This window comes from Hemicordylus capensis, chromosome 15 (genome assembly GCF_027244095.1).
Source record: "Hemicordylus capensis ecotype Gifberg chromosome 15, rHemCap1.1.pri, whole genome shotgun sequence".
In the NCBI taxonomy this organism is placed as follows: domain Eukaryota; kingdom Metazoa; phylum Chordata; class Lepidosauria; order Squamata; family Cordylidae; genus Hemicordylus; species Hemicordylus capensis.
Window position 1 is genome coordinate 12,408,669 of NC_069671.1, and position 26,839 is coordinate 12,435,507.

General features: G+C 46.8%; 1 protein-coding gene across 7 annotated transcripts; it reads right to left on the minus strand.

Annotated features, from left to right (window-relative positions):
* Positions 1-238: 238 nt before the first annotated feature.
* RFLNA (refilin A) lies at positions 239-26,308 on the minus strand. 7 transcript variants are annotated; one of them, XM_053280156.1, is made up of 4 exons: positions 26,173-26,308; positions 22,141-22,547; positions 8,668-8,777; positions 239-5,438 (listed from the first exon to the last, which is right to left on the minus strand). In XM_053280156.1, the coding sequence occupies exons 2-4, from the start codon at positions 22,369-22,371 to the stop codon at positions 5,105-5,107; spliced, it is 675 nt and encodes a 224-aa protein (XP_053136131.1). In that variant the 5' UTR covers positions 22,372-22,547; positions 26,173-26,308; the 3' UTR covers positions 239-5,104. The 7 variants fall into 7 exon arrangements, with proteins under 7 accessions (XP_053136131.1, XP_053136133.1, XP_053136135.1 ...); XM_053280158.1 differs by lacking the exon at positions 26,173-26,308 and adding an exon at positions 25,626-25,648; XM_053280160.1 differs by lacking the exon at positions 26,173-26,308 and adding an exon at positions 25,431-25,598.
* Positions 26,309-26,839: the final 531 nt, after the last annotated feature.

Genomic DNA, 26,839 nt, shown 5'->3' on the forward strand with positions numbered 1-26,839 from the left:
CCAATAAATTTGAAAACAATTTACAACATATAAATTTTCAAATTAAAATAGCTACCGATAAAAACCACTAAATAGCTGAAATGCTTGGCTGGAGAGATGTATCTTTGTTCATTTCTCATGTATTTACTTCTCATGTATTTAAGTTATACGTTGTCATGACTAACTAGTCCAGCTGTTGCCTGTTATGTACAGGTTTGTGTCCAGAAAATCACCACACACACACACATACACACAAGCATGAAAGCATCCCAGCATTTTATTAAGACATATAGATTTTTAGCCATTTTTAAAATCCTTAAATTATTTTCTATTAGTTGAACAGAAAGGCATTATTAAAGAGAGGTGGGGAAAATACATATTTATATCGATATAAAAATAAAAAGGCACTGCGAAATACCTTGTCACAGCAAATATAAAACAGCAGAAATACTTTTGTAAGCGCTTAGAAAGAGAAGAGCTATAAAAATAAAAAATAATTAATTACATATCTATGTCCAAACAGCCACTAACTATCTTCTGTATCCTCCTCTGACCATCTAGTTAACTTCTACTACCTTCTTCATACACTGAATTGTGACTTCCATTTTCAACAGATGATGCAGCTTTTGTGCACATGAAAAGAAGTGTCCTAAACTATTTAAAACCAATCCAACTGATCAAAGCCCCCCCCACCCAAAATTAACATGATGTCTAACATGCTCAGAAAATTGTACCTGTGACTAGTCAGTGTCTTGTTTAAACCAGGAACTCCTATCTTCACACCTTGTCCACATATGCAATGTATAACTTGTCCTTTTTATTTCAGTGGGGCTACTTTGAGTAATTTTCCTCAGCTCTTGTGATTATAACCTTCCAGGATTGCTTTTCAGTCTTTGCTGAAATTGAATTCTGATTCCCGGAGAGTTGGCAACCCTAAGCAGGTCTCTGTTGCTCATTTGGGCAGCTGCCATTTTCCTCTCTAGGGTATTGTGGAGAGAAAATGGCAGTCCCCACTTTTTCTCCACACAATGCCCCAGAACAATACTACACCATTTCCACTGACGGGGCGTGGGGGGGAATGGTGGCCACCAACACAATAGTGTCTGGGCCCAATTCTCCCTGAGGGCTGAGGTCCTGAATCCCCAGAAACTGCCTCAGACCCTGCTGGGCCTGCCCAAGTTGCATGGTTACCATATTAATGCTAAATATGAAGAGCATGAGGGCCCAGAACAAGAGGCTATCCACAGAGGTGCACCTAGGTAATTTTGGAGCCTGGACCTAAAGGCCTTTGGAGCTCCCCCCGCTGCAAATTAAGCATTGCCGTGCTCCATTGGGTGACCACACCACCCGGAACAGACAAAAGAGGATTTGGGGGGGTCCCAGGGCCCGTGGAGGACTTCCGGGACTTCGGCCCGGACGTCCAGGGGTAAAAGCACTTCTGGCTGTCCATGTGGAACACCACATAAGGGTTTCTTAAACATTTAGCTTCACAACATCATTACAACCAGGCCCTGGTGTCTAACACAGTGGAGAAACTTCCATTTGTTTAAAATACACAATGTCCTAATTTGTTCTACTACGCTAGCAGTTTTCTTCAGTGGCACTGCAGTATTAAACCATGTAGCAGCAGCGATCTAGGAAGATGCTGAAAGGCATCTTCTCAAACTGCATGGGAGGAGGCAGTGGTCAACCCCTCCTGTATTCTACCAAAGAAAGACAACCACAGGGCCCTGTGGGCGCCAGGAGTCGACAATGACTCAACACACACTTTAACTACTGATGGTGGGCAAACATCTGAAAAGGGGACAACACCATATCTAAGGGGCAGTACTGTTGGATTTGGGGATTTAGGGGAACCACACCTGCTTTTCAGAAAAGAAACGGCAGCTTCAAACAAACTTGTCAATCGCACCACACCTAGCAGGCCTTATTGTCACAACCTCAAAGGTGTGACAACAGTGTAAATATGTTTGGGGGATTATATCCTTTGTTAAATGTTTGCATTTTTAAAAATGCTGCAGTGTTTTAGGCAGTTTATTGTGTATGTTTTGTGTGTGGTAATTTAAACCACCTGGAGAAGGGTGTGGAGATGGAGTATGCCTATAAAAAGCCTGTCTTGCCTCATGAGGAGGAAAAATGTAGGGGCGGGGGAGAGTAATTTCTCAAGCTGGATCTAGATCTGGACTTTTGCTACCAACATTGTGGATTTAAAAACCTTTTTCTCTCGGGCTTCTGTATGTGTTGATTTGGCAATAAGAGGCCTGTTTTATCCAAGGCATGTGTTCCACAGAGTGGTTCAGACTCTACAATATGGGTTAGAAAATTCCCCCTGCCCCTTAAACAATGAGAGCTGAAATTCTCAAGAAATGATTTTTACAACCAATATCACATTCTGTGCTACTTGTGCTTTAATTGCTGAACACACACACTTTTCTTGTCTTCACTGACAGTTTACCTTTTCTCCTATCACTACCTTTGCTACTTTCACATACGTACGTTTTGTTACAACTAAGCAGAAATGCTCAACAGTGTTGTCCCTCTTTGTCCCTACACAAAATGTTAGTTTAAAAAAGAAAATACAGTAAAAGAAACTTAGGATATAAGCAAAGAAACAGACTGGTTGATTTCACGCAGCAATTTCCTCAGTAATGCTAAACATGAAACAAATATCTTCCCGTCCCATCTGCTTTCTATACAAAAACCATTTCCAAATCTGGTGGGAAAGAAGGATAACTTGGGGAGAGAAAAGAAAAATCACAATGCTTATGCTGTGGTATGCTCAGATGGGTGGCTTGCCTCTTCAGCAGTGGGAGCTGAAGAAAATTCCAGGAGGAAAGGGGCCATTGTTCTGTGTAGAGCTAGCAAGACTGGGGAAAACCCTTCTCTGCCCAAGACCTTGAAATCTACTGCTTGCCAGATTAGACAATGGTCTAACTCGATATAAGACAGCTTCACATACTCATCCCACTCACACAAGCAGTTTCCACAAAATACAGTCTCTAAAAGTGTCCATGTTCCATTTCCGTACGGTGTGGTGAAAAATAAAAAGTTTTAGAATTAAAGAATTTCAATTAAATATATAAGTATAATTTGGCATGATAGAAAAGGCAAGCAAGGCTGCAAGACTTTATGTGACTATTTTTAAATGTTTCGCTTCTTTTACTCCGATTGAACAGCTGGCAATCGCCAGGGGAAAAATAAATATATAAAGATCTGTCACTTAAAAATAATATCCCATCCCAAAGGAGACCTGTAAAATAGGACAAGTAGTTCCCTTAAATGTACAAAATACAATCTGAATAACGTTTCATTTTGCAGCTAGCAAAATTAATAGCAATTAATCCAAAACATAGCATAGACAAAGCAATCCTAAATTCCTATCTCTAACATTCAGGGCTTCTGTCATGCACAAAGCTTCATTTTTATTTGGAATTCTTCAGTATCTAGCAACATATAATCCAGTATCAGTTATTATTTTGGCAAAGATTAGTTTTGCTCTTGGTGTGTCCATATTTTAAGCATGTTGGAGGGGGGGCAAAGATAAGACTCTTTTAATGTCTTGCCAGGAGGATTTTGCTACTGTGCTGTCCCCTTTGCCTCCCCCCATTTCTGTTGTGAGGTAAATTTACAAACGTGAGGTAAATTTACAAAATTCTCCTCATATTATTTACCAAGTGGTCAATTTCTGTAACCTCCTGATAAACTGATTGTCCTGCAGTGAGGTGACTCTCACTTAATCTCTCAAATTTTGATCAACTGTGGGAAAATGATAAACAATGCCTCAAAACCTGAGGCTTTGTTCCCACAAACATGTTGTGGCAATAGCTGTGTAACATCATTCTCCATTCAAAGCACAATCTGTCTAAGCAGTAGACCAAATAATTGCACATTGCATGTGCATTTGGTTTAATCGGTCATTTTTCCTCATTCAAAAGCCTTCTATTCTATGCAGCATAATGGTGATCGAATTGTTATACAATGCTTGCACAATTTTCTTTCATTGCACAACAGCTCGCACCATTAAGCTGCCAATTTCAAGTCCCTTCCCTTCTTTCCTATGCAGTCAATTCCTCTCCAGTACATTTACTTCAGGCCACATCTGTGATCTTGTATGTCCAAACACATGCAATTTCTTCTAGTGAATCCTAGAGAGCCAAGCTCCACATTTGGGGAACCCTGACCTGAGTTTACAATCCTTTTATCATAGAGTGTAAAATAGGCCTTTGGTCCCAAACATTGTCTCTTAAAAAGCTATTATCTTACAACTCTTTAGCACAAATGATTGTCAAAATTCAGCCTCCTGCAGCAATGAGTTCATATATAAACTCTTTCCCCATACAACATCAAACTGAACTTCCAGCTATTTTCCATATGTTACATCCACCCAAGAAGGTGGACATTGCCAAAAGATTCTTTTTGGCTTCCTCTATAAACACAGTTCCTCACTAAGGCATGTAAACTCCTGGTTTCAAAAAATGGCCCCTGCATGGTGGTTTAGTAACTCAGCAGTTGAAGTGGAGGCGGGGGGGGCGGGCGCCATTTTTGTTTTCCATCCTCATCTCTGTGGCAACATCCACGAGTGAACCATGAGCATGGCACCATAATCACTGAGCTTCAATTTCCAGATAAATTATCATGATGAAATTAATGTTTAATATGGCTAAGAACTACCTTTATTACCTATTTGATGCCTATTTGAAGCTAAGTTGCCAAACTGGAGACCATCCTCTCCAAAGAAAGGCTCAGCAGCATCCTACATTCTACAGAGGGCCTCCCACAAACCTATAAAAAGCAGCACATTTTTTAAAAATGGCAACTGAGCAACTCAAGGCCCTCACTATTAGTTTGCATGTTAAGTGCTAGTTAAATAGGTTGGATTAAAGGGTTAAAGGAATAAAAACCAAACTCTCAGGCACTTCACACATGAAAATATCTCCCTTGGCTTCTTCTTGGAGCAGAGAAAACCACTTGGACTGTGTACATCCAAGACTTGTGTGAAAAGTAATGGCCCCAGTGCTATTTAGTGGAGGCCATTGGCCAAAGATAGTCCAGAAAGACTTTGCCTCCAATGCAGGCCTCAGCCTTACATTGTGGTCAGGAGTTCACCAGAAGACAGAATACTGCGTTAAAGGTTCTCCGTGTAGATAATACAGGGACTGTTCTCTTCACACAGCTCTAGCTGCACACTCGAGGCAAACCACCGCTTGGCACACCCCAGGTTGTAGTTGAGTGTGGTCCGGTAAATGTTTTTTGCGTGTTTGGGGAAGATGATCGTTGTGCTCTGGAATCTCAGTGGCTTCTGGCGGGGCTGAAAGATAAGTTGGGACTTGTAGTTTCTCCATGTGCAGTTGGGTGCAGCAATGACGGTCTCGCTGTATGTGGTGACAGTGGGCATTGGGCAGTAGAAAATGTCATCCTTGTAATGTCTCTCGGAGCCATATTTTACCTCAGAGTTGCACCTGCGAAGTCAAATGACAGCAAGAAGTCACACACACATGGCTTTTTAAGTTTATATACTATTTCTGTTTCCTTAGGAACAACGGGTCTTAGGACGAAGGGCAGTATGGACAGACCTTTATATCCATGGATTTGCATATCCGCAGTTGGGTAAAAGACACCCAACCTAGGCATACACAGGGAAAAGGCAGGGGGACATGCCGACCTCACGTATTAGCAGGACAGAGGTGACTGGAAATGATGCCGGAGGTCATTTCTGGATGTCATTTTGTGTTTTGGAGCCTCAAAATGGCTCTGGTTTTTGTTTTTTAAGAAAATGAGAAAAAACTGCAAATTTTGCCCGATTTGGAGGCATTTGGGGGCACAGCACAACTCAGGGGGAGCAGCTAGGATGGTAAGCAGCTTCCCCCACATCCCCCCCTATAAAATCTGCTGTTTTTTCAACTGTTTTCTTCAAACTGGGAACCTAACCCTCAATTCCCCATTGGCTTAAATCCTTGATATTTGCCGTTTCCATATCCGTGGTTGTATTGTGGATTGTACCATTGAACGGTTGTACCGTTGAACCCCCAAGAATATCGAGGTCCTCCTGTATATAAATATAAATAAATGACCTACAGCATCCTTAGGCCAATAATGCCAAGACACAGCACAGTTAAACCAGTTGTTTCCACAGAAGCCAGTCAATACAAAATGTCCAATCTTAGAATCCCAGAATGTCAGAGCTGGAAGGGAACTGGGAACTCTTCTAGTCTAACCCCAGCTCACAGCAGGAAACTTCTGCAGCATCTCTAACAGATAGTCATCCAGTCTGTGTCTGAAAACCTCTAAGTAAAACAGAAAACACATAGATTTAAAATATTGTATTTCATCAGATAAAGCCAGAGCTCTTGCAACTCATAGCTATGGCTTCAAAGACTGCAGTCGGTTGTTGTTTTTCTTTTGTTACATCTGTCTGACACTGGGGAGTGAATTGGCAAAACCAGTCACTTTTTCTTCAAATCTACATGTTCTGTGCTTGGATCTGATGTCTCGCTAGTCTCTTTGCAACCACAGCTGAGTGTCCTAAAATATTAGCAGAAGCTGGCATTGACTTTGCAAATGGTGATGTTGACCCGTCCCTGTTAGTTTACCCATATTTTTATTGCATGCCCATCTTGAAGAAGCAAACTTTATAGCCCATGAAAAGCAGCCATGTCTTCAAAGGAGCTGGAGGACAGAGCATCCACTGTTGCCAGGTTGCTGCAGGGGTTTTGTATGGTTTGCTGCTTCTAGATCTTTGAGGCAAAACCAGCAGCAGCTGAGGAATTTGCAGCTCTGTGTATAAAAAGATTAAATGCCGGGTGTGGCGCACGGCATTTGCCAACGCCCTGGAGGAAGCTTGGCCCACTGAGCGGCACATGTAACACAATCTGCTTAATGAGTTTTGCACAGCTAGGCCTGTAGGCCAACACAAAATGCTTGGTGAAGAGAACAGGAGCCCTCAACAGCAATTGGAAAAACATCCTTGCCAGTGATTGTTAATCTAGTTGAGTTTCTGCAAGCTGCTCCTCAAAAGTGTGTGTGTGTGTGTGTGTGTGTGTGTGTGTGGTGGGGGTCATACTGTCCTGGTCAATCGTTCTAATCTAGGTTTAAGGTGGGTGACCAACATTAGTGTGATAGTGTGAACCCATGCCAAGATAGGAATCTCAGATTCACCTCAGGTCATAAACCAGCTTGGCGTGGATTCACACACCCACATTAAACCCTAGATCTGAATGACTGTGTGAACCAGGACACTGTATTGGAAGCAGGTAGGAAGCTGAAGCGACACTTCGGTATTGGGCTGTCAATGTGCCATTCCAGGGCCAAAAACAGAACATGCCTAGATCCAGTTCCTAGTGAAGGTTCTGTCCATTCCTAGTTTAGAGTTATTTAGTTTTCCTTAAAATTCCTTGGAAGTTAGGAAAATAGGAAGCTGCCTTCTAGCGAGTCAAACCATTGGTCCATTTAGCTAAGTATTGTCTACCCAGACTGGCAGAGGCTTCTCCAAGGTTGCAGACTAGAGTCTCTCCCAGCCTTATCTTGGAGATGCCAGGAACTTTCTGCCTGCAAGCATGCAGGTGCCAGGGGCAGCTCGTGAACTCAGAAGCCGCCCCCCTCCAGAGGTGAGTTCACGAGCCGCCCCAAGCAGGTGCTCTTCGCAGAATGGCCCCATCCCCTAAGGTGAATCTTTTACAATGCTCACACATGTAGTCTCCCATTCAAATGCAATCAGGGCACACCCTGCTTAGCAAAGGGGACAAGTCATGCTTGCGACCACAAGACCAGCTCACCTAGCAAGGATGTCCACCTAAAAATTGCCCTGTTTCACAGCTGAAGAATGCTGAGAACCTTTCTCTCCTGCAAGCTGTATTTGTTTCAGCAGCCTGGTTTGCAGGGGTTGTTGTAACCATTAAACAATTAGGAGTCAGAAAATCTTTGCTGATCTACTGCAAATAATTTAGTAATTTACCAGGAAAATTTTCCCACCCGGCTTTTAGTTCGTATCTCCTCCAGAGTGGAGGGTGTATGTTCACATATTGTCCAGATTTACCCCAAAGTCCCTGTGAGCTATCAGGGAGCACTTCACACACAATTCGGGGTTTTTGCGCATTTGAGTTTAGGCCGATTTATATCCGGAGTAAAAAAAAATCCACTTTTTGTGTTTGCCAGTAGATTCCTATCTACTTTCTGCCTGCAGGTACTTAACTCCCAGGGTCTGGCTTGAAGGTATATATGATGCAGCAACCTTGCTGAAGCTGAGCAGCTCCAGATCTGGTCAATACCTGGATGGGAGACCCACATTCACCCCCTTGAAATGTGAAATTCATAAAACAGGAAAACAAATAGTTCTGGACTATCTCTGGGATCTTTCACCATGTACTTTGACAATGAGAAGAGGTGTCCACTGAGAGCTGGTCTCGGACCACCTCTAGGACCACTGAGTTCACACAGCTCCACAGCTGGCAGTAATCTTCTGCCTCAAATCTGAGATGATGTGGGATCTAAGTGGCAACCACATCATATTTTTCTTCCCCTCCCATACACCATGCTCTCCATTTGCTCTTTTTTTTTTTGTTTCAGCCATTCTTCCACCACCCACTACTCCGTCAAAAATACACATCAACTTATTCGTAAATACCGCCAATCTTTTACAGGGAAAAGAGAGGACTATACAGAGGAAACACACACACACACACTCCATGTTACCTAATTTCTTGCGTCGGTTCAGGGTTGACTTCTATGCTTTCGCCAAAAAACACAGGGTACATCCGAGGCCTCATTTCTGATGGGGAGGCATTCAGAAGAAGGTAAGGGATCTACAGGAAATACAAGAAGAGGAAATGAGAGACATATCAGGAGTTCAGATCCTATTGGGCCATTTACCGTAGAATCTATGATCAGTTTTTTGCAGACCCAAGAAAAGCCATTCTTGCAAACACACAGCACTCACAAGCATTCTACTGGCAGTGTTTAGAAACTAGTGCCAAGTTAATCCCCATGTTGGGACTGGAGACTCCCATTAAAAGTATGAATTTTGCAGATAATTGACACTGATGAAGACTTAGTAGAGTCAAAATGCATTTGGCAAAAATCATAGGGTTGATCCAATACTAGCAAAACCAAGATTTGACATTTTATCTTTCAATCAAGACGTGACATTGCGATTACAATTACATTGTGATCTACACTTCTCTCATTCATCAGTGACATGATATTTTAGAAATGAATCATCCGATTCAATCTTTTCAATTGGACGCAGACTATTTTAATGGAATTTTATTGATCATTTTCCACCAACTTTATTGTATTGATTTGGATTCATTATATTTAATATAGTCCAGATAGTTCTTAACCATAGAGTTTTATTACTATTATTATATTAAATCATTAGTATATAGTATCTGGATTCTTTCTTGATGTCTCTCTATGAACAAATGACTCCAAGGTCAACAGTTTTAGTAAAAAAGATGCCTGGCGCTTGTCTATACAGTTTGGTGGTACAGTCCCTGCTTCTGTAGAAGATCTATATATATATATAATTCTCTTAAACATACCTGTCGCTAATCCCATGTGTGGCAGCTCTCGCGAGAGTTCTCAAGTGAGCTGCTGGGGGAAAAGCAAACGGGCAGCCTAATGGCCAACAGGCCGAGAGAAAGTAGTGGCTGGGGAAGCATTACCACGCTGGGGGAAGGTGGGCAAGGGGGGAGAAGTGGGGGCAGGGTGGGAAAGTGGTAGGGGATGCAGTAGGGGAAGTGGCGGGGATGGGAAAGCAGTGGGGGGAGACAGTGGTGGCGGGGGGAAGCGGTGGCCGAAATGGGGAAGAGCTGAGGGAATGGGAAGGGGAGAGGATGGGGGAGGGCCGAGAACGATGGGGGAGGAAAGAGGGGTGAGAACTAGAGGTGCAGATGCTCTGCGCCCGGGCCAGCTAGTAGGAAGAATTAGCCATGAACACTAAATGGAACCTCCATATTCAAAAGCAGTAGACCTCCAAATACCATACATTAGGGACAAATAAAAGTGTGCTGTTGCCTTCATGCCCCGTTTGTAAGTGTTCCAGAGACATCTGCTGGACTACATGAATTCTTTTCCCCCCCACACAACCCAGTTCTGGTGAATTCCACCCACTTGCTGACTACAACCACCATTGAGCACTGGAAACAGACTTGTTGTCTGAATTCGCCTCTCTTTCAGATGAATGCCTGCCTTTATGTACCATTTTCTCCTGGCCGTTCCCCTCCCTTTGCATCTGCTTAGCGTGCCCAACTGGAACACTCCGATGGCCAAGTTTTTGTTTAATTTTTTTTTTTTCAAAGGACCTGCAAGAAGGCAAACCAAATTTAACCGCAGGCTTCCCTCCTGCTGAGCTCAGCAAACAAGCCCTTCCCTGTTCCACAGATGTTTCTGGGTTCTTGCTACATCAATGAAAACCGTATGGCATGGTCCACGGCTGGCCCAGGAGAGCAAATTTTTTTTGACATGGTTGAGAGTAATCGTTTGCCTTTTTGCCGCCTTCATTTTGAACAGACGTCCTGTGCTCCTGAGTCTTCAACAAGAACAAGATATGAGCATCATGCAAAAAGCAAAACCACCACAGACCGTTCGTTAATGGTCTGTTAACTGCTAATGGGAGAGGGCTGATAGCACACAGGCAGGATCCTCCTGAAAAATCACTGCCTTGCTGGATGAGTCCAAAGGCCCATCTAGTCCAACTTCCTGTTTCCAGCGTGGCTACCCAGCAGGCCAGGAAGGTAATTTCAAGCCAGAAACCCAAGTATTTCATTCTCTCAGCACCATGGTTTCTTGTAAGAGGATGGAGCTGATCACCTGCTCTTTTCTGCACTTCAGCGCCACTAGTAGTGGATGGCCAGAAGTGGTATTGCAGTGACCAGCTCAAGACAGGTCAGGTGACACAGTGGACCAATAGGGTTCCATCTGGTCCTATAAAGCTGCCGGCTTGGTTCGTCAGTGCATCATTTGCACATAGACTGCTGTTCTCCAGGGCCACCCATCCCCACCAGCCTGCATCTACCTGGATAAATTACCAGGTTGTCTCCAAAACACTAGTCCTGACACCCTAGAGTCTGAAGTGACACAGATCCATGCCCAGAGGCCTGCTGAATCATTTAGCAGGCTCAAATCACTTAGTTCCAAGTAAGTCTCACCAACATCAATGAATCCTACTCTAAGTACCCTGATCCAAAACTCTGGGTTGCTTATGACGCTGTAATGTGCACCACCGCCCTTGCACATGAGGATTGCTCAACTCTACAGATGTGTCCAGAGCAGCGTATGTGGACAGAAGATCTCCATTATACAGCAGGACCGACAAGCTTTTGGATCAGGGCACCGGCGTTTAGGATCAGAGCATTTCTAAAGCTCATACTCCATCTTTTTCCCACCACATTTCTATCAGTTGCTTTTGGGTTACTGCCAGGAGCATTTCTTTGAAAAAATGCACATTCAGCCCGTTTTTAATCAGCTTGTTCTGCCCTGCAATTATCAACAACAGCTGGTATGCATACGGTCTTATGGAAAACAGTCTCTCTGATGTGCCTCTCACAGCCTATCTGAAAGGGAAAGCCTGCCTAGCTTAGTCCTGACCTGCCTTCAACCCTGCAGATATAAGCACCAGCAAGGAGTGGGGTGTACAATTCTGTTTGTAACAAACAGGGCTGCAAGTTGTAATTGGAAATCTAGCTAAGCAAAGCTATAGTTTGTTAATTGGTGGGGTTCTGGGGTGTAGCTATAATAGAACCATGGAGAAGGGACCCCCATCAGCTGAGAGATAGCTTGATCTTCACTCTGCCCGTCCTGCCTCTCCAAAGAAGGTGGGGAGATGGAAGGCAGGGACCCATCTTGACTCTCTGTCCCAGGGCCCACTCCAGCTTTGCGACACCCCTGGTGGGTTTGAAAATGCAGGTTTCAAGATTTATGAGACCAGTTTTTGGTTCAGGGAGTGAAAATAAGGAACAAAAGTATGCTGAATTTTTACTCATGGTTTTCCATCAGAAATGGTCTTCCCAAATTTAAAAAAGGCATTTGGGACTTTTAAAGGTCTTTGGGACATTTTCTTGTTTGGGAGCTACTAAACTAGAAAATGTCAGGAAAAGGCCAGTACATGCAAAGCACATGTTGATTTGCCAGCCATAATCAGAATCCAGAGATGGAGAGAGATTATTTACATACAGCGCTGTTGGCTGCACGCACCTGGCCTCCTCAGGGGAAAACACCAATTAAAATAGAAAATGCACATTCTGGATCTTTCACATAGCATCTTGATGAATTGTCTGATTAGCAGCATCCTGTCAATTAGCTATTTTTGCTGGGAAAAGGACTGGGAGGGAACAGGTGTTTTCCTTCTACATCTGGTGCATTTAAGAAACATTCTGAGAAGAAGGAAAACCTGACTAGTCATTTGACCCTTTCGGCACAGTGCAAAGGAGCGGGAGAACGCTGCAAAATGGAAAATGCAACATAGTGAACTTCACTTATCCAGCAGACATCACCTGCTCTAGCAAAAAGCTGTGACTTATGAACTGACAAAACAGGCAGAGATGCAAGCCTCTGTGATACTGCAAGCGAACTTAATGAATTTTCTCTCATTTTTTTCGGTGGGGAGGGATTCAGCAGGGCTATGGAATCCAGCCCCCTCCCCTGGAGAGGATTCCCATGACAGATCACCCATTGGCTCACACTGTGTCTTCCGGGAGGAATGAAAAGATATTGGTTCTGACCCTGAAAACCGGAGTACTAAAAAGACTGTCTTCTCTCATAGCAGTTATTTATTGCATTTTCATACCGCCTTTCTGCTTTGATAAAGGCACCCAAAATGATTTATAATATTAAAGAACAAAGAAATTACATAAGATTTAAAACACTGTTGTCTCAGGCTGTTGGTCTTTTCAGGAGCTGAGCACAAGAGCTTGCTGGTCTGGGCACCTCCTTTCTTTAGCATAGGAACATAGGCAGCTGAGTCAGACCTCTGGTCCATCTAGCTCAGCATTGTCTTCACAGACTGGCAGCGGCTTCTCCAAGGCTGCAGGCAGGAATCTCTCTCAGTCCTATCTTGGAAATGCGGCCAGGGAGGGAACTTGGGACCTTCTGCATGCAAGCAGGCAGGCCAGGTACTCTTCCCAGAGCGGCCCTGTCCTGGAGGGGCATATTTTACAGTGCTCACACATGTAGTATCTCTTTCAAATGCAAACCAAAGCACCTTCAACTGGCATCAGTCCTTGTATCACTTAGGTGACAGGCCAATACCTTTTTGTTCTTCAGTGCATTCCATGGGTAGTTCAGCAGCTGCTCTTTTTATTGTCTGTTTCCCAAAGTTTTACTTGGATTGCTTTTGCTGCTGCAGAGTTTTTATTGAATTGTTTCACTGTGCTTTCATTGTTTTATGTGGATATTTGGATATTAGTTTCTAGTGGAAAAGCTGTATATACATATTTTTAAATAAAAGCAGTCCAGGCATCTGACCTGAAATGCATATTCTTCCCCATTTACTTCCACCTCCATTTCTTCCCCTTCCATTGTCATGTCCCCTGTATCAGACTTTAGACTGCAAGGCACTTGGGGCAGGGACCCTATCCTCTTGTACTTTGTAAAGTGCTGTGCACACTGATGGCATGATGGCATAAATAAAATGGCTTTCTGCCATTCTCTTGTGGGTATAGAGAGGGCAGTCAGAGTTAGGAACATGTTATCTCCCATCAGCAACCAAGGAAGGAGACAGTTTTTGCAAGATAAAGCAGCAGGGCAACTGGCCACCAGAAGGAAGTAACAGCTCCCTGCTCCCCTTCAGTTCTAAGACTGGTCACATACCTTTAGTCATTCTCTAACCAACTGATCTCAAAACACAATACATCAGAAAGAAAAAAGAAGGGTCCAGATTCTAAAGGGAGTCTAACAGATTTGGACTCTGGCTAGTCTAAAGGGGTTAACACCACCCACACACACACACACACACACAGCCACTGGGACTTCCAATAACCACAAACAGACGAAGACTTGAAATTCTAGCAATGCCGTGGTTTCGTGTGCCAGAGCTGTGTGCGCTCCTGGCCAAAGAAGTATCCAAATTTCATGCCAAAGAATCTAAATTCTGTGCCAAGGAAACACAAGCACACCACTCGAGTAAATTATGGAAAGCCAGCAAATTTTCATATAGTTAACTTATAATGCATGATATATTCTTGTGGAGTTTTGCAGAGTATGACCTCCCCCCACCCCACACACACACACACCCTTTTTTTTTTTTTTTTTGACAAGGAGGGAGGCATAGGAGGAGCACAAGGATGGGATAAGCAAGCAGCTGTGTCAGGAACAAAACTCCACCCAAGGCCACTGGGAGTCTGCTTCAAACCTCCCTTGGTCCTGGACGTTTTGCAGACACAGGAGTCATTCAAACAATCAAAAACTGTGTTCTACCCGGGTTTGGGAGCTCGGTGTGCTCCCAATTTTTGGTTGTATGGAAGCAAGTGAGGAGGAAAACCTGGGTAGAAGTGATTGTGTGGAAGCAAGGTAGGAGGAAAAGCTACCCAAGTTTTCCTCCTCCCTTGCTTCCCCACAATCACTTCTACCCAGGTTTTCCTCTTTCTTTGCTTCTACACAACCAAAAATTGGGAGCACACAGCTCCCAAACCTGGGTAGAGCAAAGTTTTTGATTGAGTGAATGACCTCATAGTCTCCCTAATTCCATCCTTTTCTTTGTGACCATGAGGACCAGAAACCTTTAAAATGGCAAATGTGTAAGAATTTTTAATAACGTTTTTCTAAGGAGCTCAGAGCAGTGTACAAAGTTCTTCCTCCCTTCCTTTCTCATCTTATCTTTGCAACAATCCTGCTAGCTCAAAAAAGTGATGCCAGCCCAAAGGCACTCAGTAGGCTCATTCACACAATCAAAATTTGAGTAGGAGGAGCACCCAGGCAGGGTAAGAGAGCCGTGTGTGCTCCTGATCAGCAGCCGTGTGTTTGCAAAGATCAAGGCAGGAGGAGGGGAGAATGACCGTGTGCAAGGCAGGAACTGGGTAGGATGAGCCGATTCTGTCCCCAGCATTTTACCAAGGGTGAATGAAAAACCATCCTACCCAGTTCCTGCCTCACACACCATCACATTCCCCTCCTCCTACCTTCATCTTTGCAAATACACAGTCATCAATCTGGAGTGCACACAGCTCTCCCACACTGCCTGGGCACTCCTCCCTAATTCCGATCGTGTGAACGAGCCTAGTGGATTGCATGGTGGAGCAACTATGGCAGAGTGTCCAGGTTAAAGTAATTTAACCTGGACACTCCCCACTTCCCACCACTGGGAACACTCCCCACAAGTGCTCTAACCCAGGCCTGCACAACATAAGGCCTGGCGAGGGGCAGGGAAAGATCCAGCCCTCTGTGCTCTTTACTGGCCCACAGGAAGGAAAGTCCTTCAACAGCAGGAGCCATGAAGAGCACTTGGCTTGCCCTATGACGAGCAGCAGCAGCTCAATGCATTTGTCCACTTGAGGCAAGATGTCCCTCACCCACCTTGCTGGTCCCGCTCCTGTGCCAGAGCCCACTGGCAGCATCCCTCATCCCTCTTCCCCCTTCCCTTTCCCCCTGACTCCAACCCTCTGCTTTCTTCCTTTCGTTAATTTTTAAATAATTAATTTTAGGGTCATAATTAGTGTGCTGAAAGTTGACCTCCACCCCCTGCGCACCAAGGCATGGTTGTTTCTGGCCCACCAGGACATTTGAGTTGTGCACCCCTGTTCTAACCACTACATCACACTAGCTCTCTTGCTCCCTACAGGATGAAGGGGGACACCTTCCATTCTCTGGGTTCTGTGCAGCGAAATCAGCCTTGGTGACAGGGACCACAGAACTAGAAGCTGGTAGTGCCACCAGGGAACAACCTCGAATCCCACTGGACTCCCCCCTCAAGGTGAATGCCGATCAGCATCAGAGATCCCAAAACCAATGCGGCAGGTAGGTACAAGAGGCAGGGGCTTTTCAGTGGTGGTGCCGACGCTGTGAAACACCTTCCCCAGGGAAGCCCACCTTGCCACCGTCTCTAATTTCATGCTGCTGCTGAGTCAAGTTGGGGTTCTGTAGGGAGGCTTTTTGCAGAGGCCGACTGGGCTGCGTTTTTCCTGCTGCTATGCTGAGGGGGAGCCCCATTTTTCTATTCCAAGCGACTCTATTTGGATTGTACTGTTGTTTGGTGGTTCTGATGGGCCGTTTTATTTTTACACCATTTTAAAAAACTTTGAAAAGAAAACAAGGATAAACAACTAGTCTGCCATAAAATAAGGAGTGTGAAAAGCCACACACCTCCAACCAACAAGCGGAAGGGCAAGTCCCCCCAAAGATTCGGGACTCCGTTTGCAACCTGGCCTCTAAGCCTACAGAGCGGTTTTAAAATCCAAACAGTGGAGCCTCTGCCATACCTATTCACCATCACCTGGTGTGGGGCGAGGGGAGGCCATGGCATCAGCACCAAGGAAAGAGCACGTCCCGGTACCCGTGGCTGAATTTCTAGGAATCAAACACGGAGGATTGTTTCCGATTTCTGGCCCGCAAGGGCTGTTCTTCTTGCTCAGGCACGGTTTCCAAGTCAGCACGCTAGGTTGGTTGGAGATAAAGGCAACATCCATCCGCAGCTTGCAGTTTGTTAATGGTGATCAGGGGGCTAGATTAAGAGACGTAGAGTTCTGACACCCTGATCTAGGGACAGGAGAATGGGGGCTGCAAAGAGGGAGTGCAGCTGGCCGTGTGGGAGCAAACATGAATGGTTCCCTTTGCGAAGCAGGGTCTGCCCTAGCTTTGCATTTGTATGGGGGATACTTGTGAGTGCCGTCTGCTGAAAGATAGTCCCCTTAGCAAAGAGGGCCAGTGGTAGAGCATGGGCGGGCATGCATGCAGAAGGTCCCAGGATCAGTCCCTGAATCCCACCTGCATGCAAGGTAGGACTGAGAGGCTCCCACTGGAAACCGTGGAGAAGCCACTGCCAGTCAGTGCAAACAATGCTGAGCTTGATGGACCAGTGCTCTGACTCCATATAAGGCAGCTTCCTATGCTCCGAACAAGGGTAGAAAGCCAGGGACTGGTTTGAAAGCATGACACTCTTGGTGTGATAAAATAAGACAAGAGCTCAGCAGGTCTTGGCTTGCTTGGTCGCCTGGACAGGAGGCTTCCCAAAGGAAGAAGGGGCTAGAAGAGGGCAGACAAGGGAGATCAGAATCGACTCCTAGGTCTCTGGGTGGTTTACAGTGCGATGGTAAGGGCTGTTTTAACAACAATAAAAAGGGCTTCCCCCTTCTCCAGAAAATTAGGCTGCTGAAACAGGGATACCTTGGGCGGGGACCAGGAATGGATTTTTGCCCGAATAGATTGTGAGCTCAGGTCTGGTACTGGAAACAAATGTCTGGGTTGAGAACAAGCTCGAGCACCCTGGTTCCTATTTCTACGTTTATGTCCAATCTCAGTTTGTCACTGGGCATAACTCAAGGTGCTTGTCTTGCGTTATAAGGACCAGATTACTCCAAGCGGGCGGGGGGGAGTGGCTACTGGAGGAAAAGGGCCTTCTCTGTGGCCGCACCCACTTTTGCCATCCCTCCCTACGCCAACTCGGCCATAGGCCTTTTGAAACAGAAAAGCTTTCCGGGGTCATGTCTAAACACTGCCAGGGTGAGACCCAAACAGATCTCTTGAGCCAGGGAGTTCCACAGTCTCAGAGCTACCACTGAGAAGGCCATCTCCCACATCACCAGCTGAGTATCTGGTGGGGACCGGACATAGAGAAGTGTACCTCTTTATTATCTAAGTGGACAGACATGTGGGAAGGGATGGTCCAGATCATATCAATGCATCCAGAGCATAAGTTTTATAGAGCTTTAAGGATGATCACTCTTGCCCCTGCTAACTGGCTGAAGAGGCCACTGTAAAATAGTAGATTTACCAGGGTGGGTGGGGTGGGGGGCAGAGAGCAGATAGCACCTATTTATCTCAGAACAGGGTTCCTCCCAATGGCCACTGCAGGTGTGTCCCCTGGAATTCTTTTTAGATTGATTCCCTGTATCAAAGGCCTTCGCCATTTCTCACTCCTTTTGCTAGGTATTTGGGAAGCTTTTTATTGAAGAGTGGTATATAAATATTCTAATTAAATACATAAAAACAAATACTGACCCTTTAAAACTGGGCTGGGGAACAGACTGGAAGCCAGTGCAGCTGGTACAACAGCAGAGTCTCACGTACCAAAGAACTAGCAGCTGCTGTGTTTTGCAGCAGCTGAAGCATCAGAATTTATTCCACAGACCCAGGGGCTGGGAGGGCAGGGATATATATGGAGCACTGAAGCTCCACACCCTGACCACTGAAAAACTTGTCCAGCCACCTCTCTCGCTTTTGGAATTCATCAGCACCACTCGTATGCTTCCAAGCAGATCTCCGCACCCAGAAGGACTAGGATGTTGCCCTTGGTTTTAAAAGGAAATCTGAGGTTCTTGAGAAGCCAAGTTCCGCAACCAGGTCTGCATTCTGTGCTCAGGCAGAACTGTGGCCTACAGACAAGCCTAACTCAGCAGAACATAGCTCCAAGTTAGGAAGCAGAACAGGTGTGAGTGTGAGTTGCATCCATAATGCCAATGGTGGACGGATTTTAAGCTTTGGGATCTAATTAGCTTTTTCCTAGCATCAGAAGGTCCACCAACTGAAGCAAGGTGCAAAATGATGGCTTGGGACCAGTTACCTTCTGCAACCCATAAGCCATGCGCTGAAACGATCTACATATACAAGTACACCTGTACAAGTTGCTACAAAACTCTGAAACTGGCCACAAGACCTCCAAAAAGACCTGCTCAGAAGCAACCAATTAATACTCAGATTCCCCAGGTGAGGACGGCTGAGGCTGACAGAGATGCCATTGGCAAAAGGCCAACCACGGCAGAGAATTTTTCTTTTCTTTGCTGTAGAAGTCAGAAACCTTGGCTGACCTGCAAATAACAGAAGTTCCTGATCTTCCTTTTGTCCACCTCTGCACTGGGCAATAAAACACGGATTCCTCTCGACGGGGCTAGGAGAATATTTCCTACTCTTCAGAGCCAGCATCAAATATTTAGGTACTCCACACAACTAAGCAAATAATTTCACTTCCTAGGGACTAGCTTCACATTTCTCGCTGCCTCAGCAACCCAGATGCCTGGGAAATTGGGCACCTGGGGATTTTTTTGCATATCTGCAACTCATTTTATATACTAATGAAATGCTTCTTTAATTTATTCCTTAGTGATTCAAACCTGGGTGGAGGGGGCAGGGGGAGAAACAGAAAAACATGCCATTCACATCCTAGACCAATTTACCAGCTTCTAGAAAACTCCAGAAAAAGACTCCAAGAAAACCAAACTCCAGAAAACCAAACGAAGCAGTTTGTTATCATCTTTGTTGAAGAAAACCTGTTTTTGAAAGCTAGATTTCCCCCCTAGGTATCTAGTTTCCTTTACAGGTGTATACACCTTACTTTGAATTTTCATGCAGCACAGGTCTAGTCCACAGCCACTTTTCTGGTCTCCTAGGATGAGTTAAGACCAAGCCCAGGCAAAAGAAGTCTTACCGTTGTCAGTTTATTGATACATCATGAATGACTAACATATTTCTACCAGCCCCTGAGAACTTCTAGCTACTTTTGCCTCCTCTCTCTGGAAAGCAGAATCAGGAGACCTGACAGTAACACTAGCTGTCAGGCCAGAGGATTCTGCAGCTCACTAGAAGAGATGCTTCAGTGGGGTGGTATCTTTAAAATTTGCTAGCCTCAGCACCCAAAGAGGCACCTTTTAAAGTGGCGATTCTCTTTTATTTAGTAGGGGGAAGCAATCATCCCTCTCCAGCCTCAGCACAGCATCCTTCCAATGATGGTTGCTGGTGTCTATCTTTTGTCTCTTTTTATACTGTGAGCCCTTTTGGGATGAGTAACCCATCTTATTTGTTTATTATTTTTCAACAGAAACCGCTTTGAGAACTTGTGTTGAAAAGCAGTATATAAATATTCTCGACTGTAGTTCATTCATTTATTCATTTGATTTCTGTACCGCCCTTCCAAAAATGGCTCAGGGTGGTTTACACAGAGAAATAAATAAATAAATAAATAAATAAATAAAGAAAGAAAGAAAGAAAGAAAGAAAGAAAGAAAGAAAGAAAGAAAGAAAGATAGATAGATAGATAGATGGATCCCTGTCCCCAAAGGGCTCACAGTCGAAACAGAACCATAAGATAGACACCAGCAACAGTCCCTGGAGGTCCTGTGCTGGGGGTGGAGAGGGCCAGCTACTCTCTCCCTGCTAAATAAAGAGAATCACCGCGGTAAAAGGTGCCTCTTTGCCAAGTTAGCAGGGGTTGTAGTGGCATCTAACTGTAATGCTTCTGGCTCCCTTCCACTGGTGAGAAAAACCTGGAATCTGCATTGTATCACCAAGTGCTGCTTTGGAACTGTTTTTGTGGACTGTCATCCTGACAGCTTCATCTGACCCCTCTCTCTGGAGGAAAGAACTTGGAACCTGGACTGTGTCACCAGTTATCAGAAGAAAGCGGCCATGCTAGGCTCCTAACGATACGGTACCTACATGCAGGTTTTAACTAGAAGCTGCTTTGGAAGCTCATCTTGGCCAAAAACTGGGATATACATATAATCAAATGTTGATAATATGTTAATGGACTACAACTCCCATCGTCACCCTTCAGCCATAGTGGCTGTGTATGATGGGAGTTGTAGTCCAACAACATGCGCAGACCCAAGGTTTAAAATGTCTGCCCTTGAAGATTTTCCCCCTAATCTCAGATGTTTTGAAGCTGGCTTTCTACTGTAAGCCCTTTTGGGATGGGGAACCCATCTTCTTATTTATTTATTTATCTATCTATCTATCTATCTATCTATCTGTAGAAACCGCTTTGAGAACTTGTGTGCATGGCCAGTGATGGGCCAACTGACTGAAGAAGAGAAGAGACCTGTTGGATCAGAAAGTCTGCCAGTCACCTGGTTTCTCACAGTGGCCAACCAGAAGCCTACAAGTAGGGTATAAAGCTGGGTTGCACAATTTCGGCCCTCCAGCTGTTGTTGGACTACAACTCCCATCATCCTCAGCCACAGTGGTCAACAGTCAGTTATGACAGGGCTACAGCTCTGTTGCAGAACATGTTGCAGGCAGCTCCAGGCAGCGCTGGAAGAGACTCTGGCCTGAAACCTTGGAGAGCTGCTGCCAGTCAGTGCAGACAATACTGAATAAGATGGACCAAGGGTCTGACTCAGGATAAGGCAGCTTCCCGTGTTCAACTCCAAGGGGAGTTGTAGTCCAGCATCTGCAGGAGGGCCAGAGTTGTGCAGCCCTGGTATAGCGCACGGCCTTTCCGGCTGTGGGCCCTGGGCTTTGGAACTCCCTCCCTCAGTGTTTCTTTTTTTTAAAAAACAACCAATTGACAACACATCTTTTTAAAGAGGCTTTTTGATGTTTCATCTCTGTTTATATCTGGTAGGTTATATAGTTTTATAGTTCTCGGTTAGAGTGCTGGACTAGGACCGGGGAGACCCAAGTTCAAATCCCCATTCAGCCATGATACTAGCTGGGTGACTCTGGGCCAGTCACTCGTCTCTCAGCCTAACCTACTTCACAGGGTTGTTGTGAAAGAGAAACTCAAGTATGTAGTACACCACTCTGGGCTCCTTGGAGGAAGAGCGGGATATAAAACATAAAAATAAAATAAAATAACTTTTAACTTGAAACTTTAAAAAAACAAAAACTGATTTTAAAAGTGGTTTTAGCCTGTTCTTTTAACTTGCTTAACTTAAATGTATTCGCCTTGTTTTACACTGCATCTTCTTATTAATGTTGTGAACCATCCCAAGCACTAGTGTACCGGAGAGGCAGGGTATAAATATTTTAAATAAACAAATACAAAGGCAACAGCCCTTTCTTGCTGCTGTTCCCCCAGCAACTGGCACCCAGAGGATACTGCCCCTGAATATGGAGGTTCCACAAAGCCACCATGACGATGGATAGCCAGTGACAGACCTCCTCCGTGAATCAGCCAAAAAGCCCCTAGCCTGGGCTACTAGCCACCCTGCCCGGAGATAAGAAGCGAAAGAGCATCCATCCATTCCCTCCGACCTGCCCACGCAACTCCCAGCTCCCGGGCAGCAAAGGAAATGAGCCTTACCACTTTCCCTTCCCTGCCGTCCCTTCTGGGCCCATGTCCCGGGCTCTCCACGGCAGTGCCGCTGCCGCTGCTGCCGCCTCCTGCTCTGTTTTCAACGATGCCCGGAGACAAGGAGTAGAAAGGTGGGCTGGGGCTGGGCGGCAGCCCCGAATCCGGGCTATCCAGCAAGCCTTCCCGGTTCTTCTCTTTTAGGCTGTCTTCCATTCCTTGCAGGTGCAAATGACCCACCATGACTGGAGGGGCAGGCGAGGGCGGGAGCTGCCAAGCCAAAGAAAACCCGCCTCCTCCTGCAGGGAGGCCAACGGAGATGGCGCATGCAGAGGGATCTCTAGCCAGCGCTCTGTGTGCTGCAGTCGCCCCTCGAGCTTGCGGTGACTCGGGTCCGTCCCCTGACGCTCCAGCTGACCCTGCAGGAACAAGCAGAGAGGAGGTATAACAAACCTTTCCCCATGAATCCCAAGAACGTAAGAAGAGCCCTATGGGATCCGAGCAATGAGCTTCAGCATCCTGTCTGCCACAGTGGCCAATCAGGTGCCTCCCAGGAAGCCCACCAGCAGGGCGTGGGCAAGAAGCCCTTCCCACTGTGGCTCTCCCGGCAATGGCATTCAGACTGTCACTGAACATGGAGGTTCCACATAACTATGATAACTAATGATGGGGCTATAGCCGTGGCAGAGCATCTGTTTTGCATGCAGAAGGTCCCAGGTTGACTCCCTGAAAGCATCAGAGCCTCCTGTCTGGAACCTGGGAGAGCCACCACTGCCAGTCAGTGTAGACTACGCTGAGCCAGATGGACCAATGGCCTGACTCAGTATAAGGCAGCTTCCTATGTAGACCTTCCCTCCTCTTCCATAAATGTGTCTAATCCCCTTTAAAAGCCATAAGCTAGTGGCCAATGCTACATCTTGTAGCGGTGAGTTCCATACCTCAGTTCTGCATTTGTGACAGGACACTTCCTTTCATCTTTCCTGAGTCTAACACCAACTAATTTCATTGGGTGACGCTCAGTATTGTGGCACAGAGAGAGAAAAAGCCTCTCTCTCCACTTACTCCCTGCTAACTGAGCAAAGAGGCATGTTTTAATGTTGTGATTCATAAGAGTCACATTTAGCAGGAGGAGAGCAACTGGCCTTATCCAGCCCCAGCACAGCATCTCTCCAGTGGCTGCTGCTGGTGTCTTACCTTATGTTTCTTTTTAGACCATGAGCCCTTTGTGGACAGGGAGCCATTTTATGACTTTATTATTATTTTCTCTATGTAAACTGCTTTGGGAACTTTTGTCAAAAAGCGGTATAGAAATTTCTGTTCTGTTCTGTTCCTCTGCAGCATGCCTAGTGTTACAAACCTCTGTTCCTCCTCAGCAGTATTTTTCCTAAACTACAAAGCCTCCAACGTCTTTAGCCTTTCCTTCTAGGGATGATCATGAAGCTCTAAGAAATTAAAGTGATGAAGGAGAGGAAGCAGAAGCCGTAACAACTGATCAGCATATTTCCTCTTATTTTATTAGATTTCTATACCACCTCACCCAGATGGCTCTAGGTAGTCTTGGTCTCCTCGCCGGAGGTGAAAAAGAGGGTGCAATCAGCAGGTAATTATCTGCATTCTGACATAGAGGAGGAGAGCTGGTCTTGTGGTTCACTCCCACAAGAGTGATGGTAGTGAGCAAGAACTGTCCCCTTTGCTAAGCAGGGTATGCCTTGGTTTGCATTTGGGTGGGGGGCTACACGTGAGCACGGGCTGCTGTAAGGTATTCTCCTCAGGGGTTGGGGCCACAGTGAAAGAGCGTCTGCATGCTTGCATGCAGAAGGTCCCAGGTTCCCTCCCTGGCAGCATCCCCTGGTAGGGGTGGGAGAGAATCCTGCCTGAAACCTTGGAGAGCTGCTGCCAGTCAGTGTAGAGCAATACTGAGCAGGACACACCAATGGTCTGACTTGGCATAAGGCAGCTTGTGATGTTCCTATATGCTCAGAGCTGCAGTTACTGCTTGCTGCTGCTGGGAACTGTGATTATTTTATCCATTATACTGTTGTTACTGCCTTGTGGGTTTTTTTTAATTATTGAAAAACAGCTTATCCCCCCTCCCCCCAATATACAATTAAAATAAATATGTACCTTGGCTAAAAATGCAGGCTAGGATCCATACGGCTATGCTAAGCAGTGGATTTAAAAAAAAACAAAAAACGCTTTGCATGGTGGACACCAATAATTATAAAAACAAACCTGTCTATAGCACCCCACAACGTCTGACTTTCTCTGCAATGCATCATGGCGGGCTGGAGGTTGTCTGAGAAACTCAAGCCCAAAGTACTCTTGGGCACCCAGACGTGTCTCTCAAAACACTGTATACTGTGCTCTTGGTCCCTTCTATGACGTTTGTTCTTTCTAACAAAAGGCATAGGTGCATAGGATGCTGCCATATACTGAGTCAGGCCATTGGTCCATCTAGCTCGATATTATCTACCCGGACTGGCAGCGGCTTCTCCAAGGTTGCAGGCAGGAATCTGTCTCAGCCCAATCTTGGAGATGCTGCCAGGGAGGGAACTTGGAAGCTTCCGCTCTTCCCAGAGTGGCCCCATCCCCTAAGGGGAATATCTGACAGTGCTCATACATGTAGCTTCCCATTTAAATGCAAACCAGGGTGGAGCCTGCTTAGCAGAGGGGACAAATCATGCCTGCTACCACAAGACCAGCTCTCCTCCACAGGCCCAATCCTGTGCCTGCTTGAAGAAGCCACACTGCATTCATCCGCGCTCGTTTTTTAGTACACAATCTGCCCAATTAGGACTCCAGCAACCTTCGGCCTCCCACCTACATTCCCTACATTGCTAAAGGTGATGGCAGCACCCCACAGCTATTAAACGGTGCCTTATTCATAAACAGCTTTCACGAGATTGTGCAACCGAGCAAATACTGAGCGCAGCTCAGAAAAGGAGAACTCCTAAGCCAACTAGACTAGCGCATCCCTCTGTTCTATGGGGAGGGGGGAAGAATCAGGCCAAAAACAGACGGAAGAGGGAGCGGTAATCTAGACTATATTTCCAAAGAGGGCCAAGCACGTTTAGGGAGGGTGGCTTATTTAACCCTCTTGCCACTAGCCGCCTTTTCCTGAACCTGCGAAGACCACGGCCTAGGCCCCTTCCCAGCGAACAACAGACCCTTCCTTCATCTCTCTCAACCGAGGGGGCCACCATCGCCGAGGGGTGGGGGAGGCAGGCGAGGGGGAGAGCCTAGAGCCCCCCCCCCCCCGCCCCGGGACGGACCGTTCTCCCCAGACCTCTCCAAAACCCCACCGCGAAGCTCGACTTCAGGCTTCTCCGCGCGTCTCCTCCGGTTCCCCGAGCCAAGCGAGCAGAGGCAGAACAGAAGCAGCGCGCGGGACTCTCCAAGCCGGGCTAGGAGGAGGAGACCAGGGCGCCCCAGAGGGGGAAAGCGGGCGCCTCCCTCAGGGGTACCCCCCGACCCCTTTGGAGCAGAGCGCCACACACGGAAGGAAACGCCTGCCCCGTGTGGGGCCGGGAGCGGGCAGTCAGTCGACTTCGACTCGCGTCTCTAGGCTTCTTTCCCGCCCCCCCCCCGGCCCATTCCCCGCGGCTGTGACTGACTCGCGCGCCTTCCCTCTGAACGCCCCCCAACCACCCCCGCGCGTCGGCAGAGGCCCCTCGGAGGAATCAGCGCCCTGCGAAGGGAATGCGGGGGAGGAAGGAGGGGAAGGAGAAGAGGCGAGCTCAAGGGGGGAGGGGGCTCTTCAACCCCCTTCCCCAACTTGAGGGCTTGATCTCCTCCCCCCCCCCGCCAAAAAAAAGAAGAAGAAGGAGGAGATCCGCGCCCCGTCCGTCCAAGACCCCCGATTCTGTCCATCGTCGCCACCGCACCGCCTCCAAGCGTGGCCTCTCCAAGGGGCGCAATCGCGGCTGGTTAAATTGGAGATCGGGCCGGAGAGGGAGGGAGGTTTTGATGACCAGCCGAAGCGGCAGCCGCGCGGAGAACCCAGCGAACCCCGCTCCCTCCCGCCCCCAAGAAGCGGCCATTTACGTTGAGCCCGCAAATCCTTGCTTTGCCCGACCCGGGCGGCGCAGCGGCACGGTCAGCTCGGGCTTTCTGCGCGCCTCCGACGTGCCCGGCTGGCTCAGCGCAGGAACTGAGCGCTCCAAGCGGGCGGAGAGAGCTCTTAAGCTGACACGGCGAAGGCTCTTGCTGCTGCTCCTGCTGCTGCTGGTGCTGCCTCCGCCGCCGCCGCCGCCGCCTGGATTCGCTCCAGCTACGACCGCCAGCCAGGACGAGCCTTGCCCGGCCCCCCGACCAAACCCCTCCCACTCCCCCCTAACCCGCCAGCTTCCCTGCGTGCTGCGGCCTCCAGGGCGCTGCAGTCTCTGGCCGCGGGGCGCTGGGGGGCCGGGGCGGCTGCTTCTCTTCCCCTCCTCGCCCCTTTCGCTTTCCTCCTACCCGAGACCCCCACTCCGTCTCCATTTTCTTTGCACCCTCCCCAAACTGGCTAATTAAGGTCGTCAGCTTTGCAGGGTTGGCAGCACGAGAGTCTCCAGAGTTGGCATCCATCGCCATTTGACTCTTGAACGCGATCCTGGATATTTTCATGGCTTGGGATATTGTGGGACTCGGGCAGGGGGGGATTGCGCGGGAGAGGAATCTCCAGGAATACCTTCAGTCCGATAGATTGGGCAAGCAAGCCGCCTAGCTGCCT